This window comes from Vanacampus margaritifer, chromosome 2 (genome assembly GCF_051991255.1).
Source record: "Vanacampus margaritifer isolate UIUO_Vmar chromosome 2, RoL_Vmar_1.0, whole genome shotgun sequence".
In the NCBI taxonomy this organism is placed as follows: Eukaryota; Metazoa; Chordata; class Actinopteri; order Syngnathiformes; family Syngnathidae; genus Vanacampus; species Vanacampus margaritifer.
Genome location: NC_135433.1, coordinates 7,021,271 through 7,032,446, shown reverse-complemented (window position 1 = coordinate 7,032,446; position 11,176 = coordinate 7,021,271). Strand labels below are relative to the sequence as shown.

The 11,176-nt window shown below is 38.1% G+C and overlaps 1 protein-coding gene across 6 annotated transcripts in view; it reads left to right on the top strand.

The window, feature by feature from the left end:
- Window positions 1–7,170: 7,170 nt before the first annotated feature.
- The window catches only part of svilb (supervillin b), a 45,495-nt gene continuing 41,489 nt past the window's right edge, over window positions 7,171–11,176 (top strand). For all 6 annotated transcript variants that reach the window (XM_077557015.1, XM_077557014.1, XM_077557013.1 and 3 more), the window contains exons 1-4: window positions 7,171–7,350; window positions 9,912–9,975; window positions 10,955–11,046; window positions 11,113–11,170. In XM_077557015.1, the coding sequence (XP_077413141.1) occupies window positions 7,290–7,350; window positions 9,912–9,975; window positions 10,955–11,046; window positions 11,113–11,170 (275 nt within the window). In that variant the 5' untranslated portion in view covers window positions 7,171–7,289. The remainder of the gene's footprint in view (window positions 7,351–9,911; window positions 9,976–10,954; window positions 11,047–11,112; window positions 11,171–11,176) is intronic.

Genomic DNA, 11,176 nt, shown 5'->3' with positions numbered 1-11,176 from the left:
GTTCCGCAATGAAATTTGCGAAAATTTGAAAACCTTTTCATTTAAAAAATAATAATTTAACCCTGGAGAACCCACGGGGTCAAATTTGGCCCCTACAAATTCTGCTACACAAATAACAAAGACTTTCTTTTTTTTTTTTTTACTAATTTAACTTCAAAAGTCCAGAGTGCCACTTCTGACCCCTGCATGGGGCCATCTAGTGGATGAATATTGCACTTACATGAGCCAGAGTGGTGGTGACAAGATGGCTGGCAGCATGCTGTTTTGTTGAGCTGGAAATCAATCCAAACAAAACCATCTTCTCAGCAAACCATCAGATGGTAAAATTGTGTTTTTTTTGTTAAATTCTAAATAGTTTACTGACAGTTTTTGTTATTCAGATTTTTCGAAATGATACCCCTAAATCCCAAAGGGTCAAATTTCGCCCTAATCCTAAATTAGGGAATAAAGGGTTAAAATTGAAAAAAAAAATGTATAGTTTGGTGTTCAGTGAATTTATAGCAGTCATTTAATGTGTAATTCATAATTTTCCAAAGAAGAAAATGGTTCTTGGGTTCTCCAGGGTTAAAATAGCATCAACAATTTTGGATTAACTTTATATCTAACAAATTATAATAAATATAAATAAAATATTGAGAACGAATCTAATCACTGCCGGCAATGCGGGCCAAACTCTAACACCGGTCGTACAGGGACCGAACAGCTCGTATCAGGGGGCTCGGTACCCCATACTCCCGAAGCACCCCCCACAGGACTCCCCTCGGTACACGGTCAAACGCATTCTCCAAATCCACAGAGCACATGTGGACTGGTTGGGCGAATTCCCGTGCACCCTTGAAGATCCTGCCGAGGGTGTAGAGCTGGTCCACTGTTCCACGACCGGGACGAAAACTACACCGCTCCTCCTGAATTCAAGATTCGGGGATGAGATCCTGCCCCAAGTGGAGGAGTACAAGTATCTTGGGGTCTTGTTCACGAGTGAGGACCGAAAGAACTAGATCCCGGATACAAGCGGCCGAAATGAGTTTCCTCCGCAGGGTGTCCGGGCTCTCCCTTAGAGATAGGGTGAGAAGCTCGGTCATCCGGGAGAGACTCAGGATCGAGCTGCTACTCCTCCACGTTGAGAGGAGCCTGTTGAGGTGGCTTGGGCATCTGGTTTTGGACGCCTCCCTGGAGAAGTGTTCCGGGCATGTCCCACAGGCGGGAGGCCCCGGAACACGTTGGAGAGACAATGTCTCTCGACTGGCCTTGGAGCACCTTGGGATCCCGCCGGACCAGCTTGTTGAAGTGGCTGGGGAGAGGGACGTCTGGGTTTCCCTCCGAAAGCTGCTGCCCCCGCGATCCAGACCCAGATAAGCGGTAGTAAATGGATGGATGGATAAATAAAATATTATGTCTTTTTTTTTTTTTTTCTGGAGACACTTCTCCAGAAAAAAATAAAATTAAATTAAATTAAATTTAAAAAAATAATAAAATATTATATCTAATAAGACTAAAATGAAATAAAAAATAAAGGAAAATACAAAATAATTATTTCGATTTTTTAATTAATAATGTGGAAAAAATATTTTAAGAATGTAAACTAAATTTAGGGAAAAATGCAATGTTAAAAAACATACTTTTAGTTCTTGATATGGTGTTGGGTATTTAATTTATTGAGAGAGAAAAGTTTAATCACCTTTTATCTTTGTAGTGTATTGCCATATTTCTATTTCATAACATTTTTCAAAAAATGATATGCAAAGATGTGATTTTGTGTATATTTATGTACAACATTTTGAAAAAATAACTAATTCAATCAAGTCACAGACATTGTCTAAAAATCTATAAAATGTACTTCTTTTTTTTTTACAAGATTTTTTTGGGTGCAAAAGCAATTTTTATTTATTATTAATCTTGGGTAAAAAGATGAATTGACAAAAAAACTAAAACTATAATGGACTAACCAGTGCGCTATTTTAAGAGTATGTGAGTTCTTGTCACCACTAGATGGCGACAAAGGACTAACAGGAAGCTCCAAAGCCAACTAGCTCAACAAACTCTACAAACCAATTTCCTGCAAGTTAGCATGTGCGCTCACATGTTGCATCCGCATGCGCCTTGAACCTCCAGCTCTAATAATATGCATTTGTAATACCGAGCGTGTTTTTAATCCCACCAATGACTCCCCTCTTGTTGCAATCCCAACAATGTGCCTCAGATTTGACTTAATCCCTTGTGTCGGGTGCGTAAAGCGGGTGGGCCTGCCCCCCGGGGGTGTCTGGACCCTCACGCGGGCTAGCAGCCGATTGGACGGGGGGGTCCGACTGGGCTCCTCCCGGCTATTTATGGCAGACGGCGGTCCAGGGTTGAGCCCATACATGGAGGGCCCCGAGGTTGGGTTACCCAGCACGCCGAGCAACCCTCCCCGCTGGCGGGTCACCTCTCCCACTTGCACCCGGGTGAATATTGCCTAACTTTAAGTGTGGACTTTATGGATTAATTTCTTCCCAGACAGCAAAAAAGCAAAGCCGCCACATTTATCTGCGTATGTCGTTTTTGTGTTGTTTTTGTTATTTTTGGCTTTACCTGCTCGCACCGGCAGCTTCTGCAGCACCTGAAGAAGGAAGCGGCGAGCCTTGATCTTGGCCTCCAGGATACATGTGAGTAGTGGCAGCCCGTCCGCTCTTACTTTGATGACGTTTGAAGACTAAAGCCACCATCAGAAACAATCGGAATGTGCCAGATTTTAACCCAAGTCATGCAGAAATGTTTTTCGTAAAGGTCATACACTTGATCTGTGAAAATATAGCTTTTCTTATTTAAAGTATATCTCTTTTTTTTGGCTGGGGAAAAATGTAAACAAGACACTTTTTCTCTCTCACCTACTGTTAAAAATAAACTTTTATTTCTTACTTTTCCCCCCCGTAATTTTTTCCCCCAAAAATGGCAACTTTATTCAAAAAGAAAGTAGCATTTTTCATACAAAATATACAACTTTTTCCTAAAAAATATATAAAATAAATAAAAAATAAAAAAATGAAATTGTCTAAAATGAAAATCTTTTTTTCCTTCCCAAATTCATCTTTTTTAGAATTGACCTTTTTTTTCTTAAAAGTAATGTGCATAACTTTTTTCCTGTCTATACGTCTTTTTTTCTTGAAAATGTATAGTACTGCTTTTTTTCTTTATTGTTTTTATATTTAAAAAAAAAATACTTTTCTCTACATTTTTAAAACATCTGACTTTTTTTCCTTAAAAGTTTGCTCTCAAAATAGATTTTTTTTCTTATAAGATTCAACTTTTTCCTCACAATGTACTTGAAGGTATTACTTTTATTTTAATTTAAAAAAAGTATTTTTTTTTCAGGAAAGCATTTTTCAACAACAACAAATCTAAAAAAAAACAAAAACATTCTATTTTCCTTTGGAAAATAGTTAACATTTCTCATAAATGTATTACTCTTTTCTCAAATTTTTTTTATTTATATATATATATATATATATATAGATATATATATTTCTGACAATTGCCACGTATTTGAGATCGTTATCATCATCCTCTCTGTCATCACAATGACATGAGTACGCTGCGTGTAGTTCCCACACAGCTGGTTGGCGAGCCGCCTTGTGAGACACACCGTGTTGCTTGTGGTGCATGTTGTGTGTAGCGCCAAACACCTGCTCGGCCCGTCACGACACACATGACCACATGTTAGGACACACATGACCACATGGCTACAGACAGACGCAAACATCTACTTGTGTGTAGTACAATACCGACCATATAAGAAGATCGTGATTGTTTATGATGTCACTGAGTGTATGAACACAGTGAAATAGTTTATTCTGGCACTAAGCCGCCTGATTTATAATAATACTTTAACTCTGGAGAACCCAAGAACCCTTTTCTTCTTTGGAAAAGTATGAATTATACATTAAATGACTGCTATAAGTTCACTGAACACCAAAATATATGTTTTTTAAAAAAAATTTATTCCCTAATTTAGCATTAGGGCGAAATTTGACCCTTTGGGATTTAGGGGTATCATTTCAAAAAATCATAATAAGAATAACAAAAACTGTCAGTAAACTATTTAGAATTTAAGAAAATAATCAATCAAATACACAGCTACATTGAATAATATAATTTTTTTGTTTTATTTGTTGCATTTTAGCCATCTTGTCACCACCACTCTGGCTCATGTAAGTGCAATATTCCTCCACTAGATGGCCCCATGCAGGGGTCAGAAGTGTCACTCTGGACTTTTGAAGTTAAATTTGTAAAAAAAAAAAAAGGTCTTTGTTATTTGAGTAGCAGAATTTATAGGGGCCAAATTTGACCCCGTGGGTTCTCCAGGGTTAAGTGTATTTTGAGTTTTGAATTAATGCGTAGACACAGTGTAGCTCAATTTCTGGCTAGCGGACGTTATGGCTTGCGATATGCGTGTAAACTCATTTGAAATGGCAACATGCGGCGTGCCACCGTGAATAGGCTATCAGTAAAGCTGAAGCAAAAAATCAATTAGTGTACTGCTAACGCTAGTGCTAACTCTTTTTGATGGAGCCTAAGCAATAACAAATCATCGTTTACAATGTTGCAACTGTTGTTGTCTGTATAGACCATTACTGTTGCATTTTCTTAAATAGAAAAGATTAAATCCATGATATGTTTCATGTTTGTTTGATTGTATATTTTGTTGATTTGAGAATAGTTCATTTCTTAGAAGATCTACTGCTGGCAGTTTGCTGTTGCACTTTCCTAAAAAGAAAAGATGCACTGTATATTTTAATAAATATTTCAGTATTGATTTCATCATTTTAAGAAGCTATGTCTGTGTGTATTGTTTTATTAGAAAATTTACTCCTAGCAGTTTGTTGTTTTATGATGCACTGTCCTAAAATGAAACGATTTAAGTTTTTATATACTAGCAAATATTTAGCTTTCCTTTTATACACTACGTTGTTTCGTTTACTTGAAAATATTTCATTTCAGTTTGATGTTGCACTTTTTTAAAAAGAAAAGGTGCAAATTGTTATGTACTATGAAATATTGATATCTTTATCTGCCCTGAGTGTGGACTGTAAGGCCCATTGGATGTTAGCCAGCACATCTGGCCTCTGACTTGGTGAGGATGATGATGATGATGATGATGATGATGATGATGATGATGATGATGATGATGATGATGATGATGACAATTAGGGAATGGAGCTTAAGCACCTGATACTTTACCTCAAGCGGTAGAATGTCGTTCAAAAGCTCATTGCAACCTCTTAACATAATATGGATTGCGCAATACCACATACATGCATAATCATGGATGGAGGGGGTAGGGTGTGTGTGTGAGTGTGTGTGTGTGTGAGTGTGTGGGGGGGGGCACAACAAGGCTGGCTGTCGTCTTGTAAACACAAGCCTCTGCTGGTGGACATGCTGACCTCCTCGCAGCAGCCACTCACAACACATGTTGCCTTATTAGGGGAGAGCCGCCTGGGACAAGTGTGTAAAAGTGCGAGTGTACGCATGTGTGTGTGTGTTTGCGTGTGTGTGTCTGCATCAGAGTCAACAGTGTGATTTGACACCGGGCTACTTTTTGTGCTTCAGTACGTGCACTTTATATATTGAATGTTTCAGACATGTGCAAAATACAGTATACAGTACATTTACACATAAAAAAAAATTTTTTTTTAGACAGTACTTTAAGTCCATAATAAAATATTGAAAATGACCAGACTAATTATTATCCATCCATCTTTTCCACTTATTCCTCACTAGGGTCTCGGGGGTGCTGGAGCCTATCCCAGCTGGGTTCGGGCAATAGACGGGATACACCCTGAACTGGTTGCCAGTCAATCCAGGCTAATTATTATTATTATTATTATACTTAACTTTTATTTAACTAGGTAAAAAATGTTTGAGAACTAATTCTCATTTACAAACACGACCTGGACATTATTATTATTATTATTATTATTATTATTATTGAATGGAATAGAATTTATTGTCATTGCACAAGTCGAGTTCAGAGCAAGGACATTCACTTAACATTTACAACCCATCCAAGAGACATAAAAAACACAATGACCAACAGAGAGAGACAGAAAAAGAAGCCTGATGGGTCAACAAACAGCACCCTGATGTTCTTTGATGAAAATGAAAAACATAAGGGAGTGGGGGGGTGGGGGGAGACTCAAAGTATGCTCCCTTAAAAGCATGGGTTTTGGAAGAAAAGAAAAAAACAGGGCAAACATTAATTTGAATTAATAATAATAATAATAATAATAATAATAATAATAATAACTTTAAACATGTATATAAATACCAAATATATGAAAATGTGTTTTTTAAGTTAACATTTTGAGCAATAACAAGTTTTAATCAAGTATTAACAAGTCGGACAAATATGTAAGGTATACTGTATGCATGCATAGCTAAATGTGAATTGATATTATTATTATTATTATTTATTTTCTATTAAATTTTTTCACAAAAACATTTATTTGTCATCCATGTCAGAACATACGCAATCCTGTCATTAGGTTTTAACTGTATACACTGTATTTTTTAAAGCAACAGTGTGTAAAATATATATATTTTTGTTCCATTCATTATAAAAAAAAAACTAATATTAATTTCAATAATATGCCCAATATGTACATTTTTTAGAGTATAATTGTAGGTCTAGTAATCGCTAATTATATTACATAGGTTACCGCCCTACAGGAGGTTGTTTCGCCGCCATCTATCTGCTACAGATACCCAAAGAAATTAGTTAGTTAGCTAGTTAGCTAGCTGAATCCACAAAACACACTATTTTGAGACAAAATTGTTGCATTCAGAAAACCATGGACTCAATTAAGTAACACTTGAAATCAGAAAAACATCAAGAATATTGAATCATAGCAGATAGCGACCAGTCAGTGAAAGTCTGGAAGTAAACACCTCTTATCACACAATCCTAGACGGGATTATGGCGCAAATGCGTTAGCTTGCTAATGCTAATTGATGTGCATGCAGCTTCACCTTCAGTTGCTGGCCCGGCAAGCAGCCTTCCCCGCCCTCGCTGGCACATCGCGTCCAATCCCCTGTCCCGCTGTTTTGATCATCGCGGCTAATTTCTGACTGTAATCTGATTAGGCCGCTGAGCAGCTTTGGCGTCCCGCAGCGCTGTCGTTCTCCGACTCGGGTGACATTGCGATCAGTCCGCGAGGCCGGGTGGTGTCGTTGGCGGGTGGCGGTGGTGGTGCGAGCGCTCGGGTGCCGGTTAGCGACCTCTCGCCTCAAGCTGTCCCTCATCCACGCCGTTAAACATGTTCCGAAACCCTTGGATCTCTGGTTACCATGTCAACCATGTGCAGTACTGCGGCACAGGTAAGGCCTAGTGGTGACCAGATACACTTTTCTAAGGACGTGCCCTCATTTAGCGTTAGCCCCCCCCCAAAAAAAATTAAATGCAGTGTTATATCGTATTGTAGAACAATAGTGATTGGCGGGCATAAAAGGTTTACGTTTGTATAAAAAGTTCTTGTGCTCTAAACTTGAGATGACCAGTTGTCGTGTTTTTATCTGATATGCCCTTTTGGGACCAAAAAACAAAACTTATCCAAACTGGATAACAGTGTTGTATTATATCAACATATAGTATCAATAAATTCGTTTTAACTGTACGTTTATTACCATATTTCAGTGTGCAAAAACCTTCTTTTCAGGTAATGGTTGGTAGTGATCCAGTGTCTACTTTTCCAAGGACTTGTTCTAGTTTTGTGACTCAATTAGCGTTAGCATAAAATATAGATGGAGTGTTATATTGGATCATGGTTTAATATTGACAGGCGGGCATTAAATGTTGACATTTGTTAGCTTTAGCGAAAAATATAGCGCATGGGGTTAGGGTTAAGTATTGTATAGTGTTATATTGTATCATGGTTTAATATTGAAAGGCTGGCATAAAATGTTGACATTTGTTAGCATTAGCAAAAAATATAGCTCAAAGGGTTGGGGTTAGGTAGAGTATAGTATACAGTACTAAAATACTATCTATGTTGCTATTATTGACAGAACATTAAGTACTAACTTCTTACACGGTATCTGACTATTGAGCTAACATCACAAGCCAAAATGGCGGTTGACTCGGTGATTGGAATCTCTCTGCTCATTGACATTTGTTAGCTTTAGCGAAAAATATAGCTCAAAGGGTTCGGGTTAGGTATAGTATAGTATAGTATAGTATACAGTACTACAGTACTATCTACAGTATGTTGCTATTATTGACAGAACATTAAGTACTAACTTCTTGCACGGTATCTGACTATTGATCTTACATCACAAGCCAAAATGGCGGTTAACTCGGTGAAAGGAAGCTCTCTGCTCATTGACATTTGTTAGCTTTAGCGAAAAATATCGTGCATGGGGTTAGGGTTAAGTATTGTATAGTGTTATATTGTTTCATGGTTTAATATTGAAAGGCTGGCTGGCATAAAACGTTGACATTTGTTAGCTTTAGCAAAAAATATAGCTCAAAGGGCTACTATACTATACTATATACTATTATAACAATCTGCCTGGTTTGTGTGCCAGTCACAGACAAAAGCAATACAATCCGCCGTTTGTTGTCGCCGTATAAAGGAAGTCTTTGCCTTGCTTTGAATTGGGTAATCAGAAATGCCTGGATATTCAGAATTGTCAATAGAGATGCTAGTCTCTCCTTGTCCTATGTGCCACTCATTGGTTACGTTAGGACTTTATAGCAATAGTCTAACTTTTTGAACAGATTTTGACAGTGGTCGGGCAAAATGGTCAGACCCAATAATTACATTTTTGACTTGCTTTAATGTTGCAAGTTGGTCCACAACGCAACAAAAGTATTATGACCTTTTTGTTCCACAAGTCTACTTTTCTGCAGAGAATATTAATAGAAAACCCGAGCTGTCGCCGGGCTAAGCTTTTTTCTGGCACTGGCGGCTTTGAGCTTCCTCTGCCCGTTGGCAGCGTTTGCGAGGAAAGCTGAACTGACTTGACGTGCACGGGGCTTTCCGAACGGATCGCGCACACATTGCGCAAGTCCTGAATGCGAAAAGCATACACATGATCACTTTTGACAGCCAGAGATCATATCTTTTTTTTTTTTATTATCCAACTTGTGTCCTGTTGAAGGTTCAGTGGGGCCAATAAATAGACCCAGATTTGTTCTAGTGGTGTCTGGAGCGGTAACTGAATATGTCTGCGATAAAAAGGGAAACAACTTTACAACAGACTGCTGTGCTTGTTATGGGAGTTGCTATGGACTGCATGTTGAGCTACTGACACGCTATCAACCCCCCAAAAAAGAAAAAAAAATCGACATCAAACGTTATCACTAAAGCAGTTTTTCCTTGTGACTTCTGTTTTATAATCAATGCTATAAATCTTTGCTAAGCTAGCGCAACGACTGTTATTTGATACTCTGTCTTGACAGTTTGCGGCGTGACCGTCATATAATGTTGCAACGTGACCTGCGAGGAATCTGTACTGGTACGCATTTGATTGACATACATGTCACTGTTATCATGGTCATCATCATCAAAAAGGAACTGTATGTGTTGATTGCAAAATGCTATAAAATTATAACACACATGTTTCATTATGTCGATATTTTAAACCAAGAGGGGTGGGCAACCTACTAATTTTAGTACGGTTTGGATAGACTCATCTCGAATGTAAATGTCAAACAGACAGGCGGTGAACAAATTTTAGTTTGCACTAGTCGGCAAGAGCATCTTTCTAGAAGTTTGTATTTTAAGGCAAGTCATGAAACTTTGCTGCCATAACAAAAACACATCTGTCTATAAAGTGTTAAATTTGGTAGCAATTTGACAAAAATCTGCTACAAACCAATTTCAAATTTAAACGCTATTACTGTTGTGTGGCCTTGACTTAGTCTTGTGCCCTGGCAGGATTTGGATCAGAAGCTGTGGGCAAACTTTGCTCTTCAACTTCGTTGCCAACAGAAGCCTTAAGGTAAGGAACCATTAGCTAAGGTCACAGACAGAAATTAGGCCCCGCCTCACTTTCACTTTCACCTCACTGTGATGACATCACACCGTTGTTTTCCAGAATACAAGTACGTAGCCAACGTAGCAAACAAAGTTGCACCAGTTGATTAGAATGACTGCGTCGCTGCATATTAGTATTTTGGCTAACAAGCTAACAACAACGTAGCATCACTTTACTTGTTGATAGCCCAACTTTGAGCAAACAAAGTTGCACCAGTTGATTAGAATGACTGCATCGCTGCATATTAGCATTTTGGTTAACAAGCTAACAACAACGTAGCATCACTTTACTTGTTGATAGCCCAACTTTGAGCAAACAAAGTTGCACCAGTTGATTAGAATGACTGCATCGCTGCATATTAGCATTTTGGTTAACAAGCTAACAACAATGTAGCATCACTTTACTTGTTGATAGCCAAACTTTGAGCAAACAACAGCTTACCCTATTTTTATGGTTCATGTTTGGTCTACAAGACCTTGTCAGCATAGGCAGCTTTACATTGTCATGCCTGGTCTGCATTAAATGCTGCTGATGTCTGGAACAGCAAATTCCACACAGATCAAAAAAAAACTTTATATGAATAACATTCCAACCATAATTCCACAAAGCCTCTTTTGCATCGTTTAGAATAACTCTTGCAGTTCTGTAAGCAAACGCCTGTACAGTTCTAAAAATAGCTATATTGTATGAACAAAATAGTCATAGTTAATTGACTTTTTGTGCCAGGTTGATAGAGAGTGCCAAGACCTCATTCTTGAGTTGGATCCTGATAGATTATGTGACACTTTCACCTGGCTTCACCTCTTTAAGACGATAGGCCTACGCCATATGGTCAACAGTCACTTACCACAAAACACCCTAGCCGTGCAGTGTGCATTCTGTTTTTATTTTCAGTTCATTTTTAATTTATATTTTTGGGGCATTCTCTTGTTTTGACTTTTAGTTTTCAGAGTGATTTCGCCCTGCACGACAAGGCCGCACTGGTCAAGAGCGTTTCAGATACAGATGCCAAACTCCTGGTGGTACTTCCTAAGGGTGCGTATTAATGTCTTGGTTGTTTTTTAGTACGATACATTTTCCTAAAAGTGTTTTAAAATTTAGTTTCAGAATTGAAGAAATACTTCGAGGGAGCTGTTCCGACAGATTTTGACATGAACAGGTATAG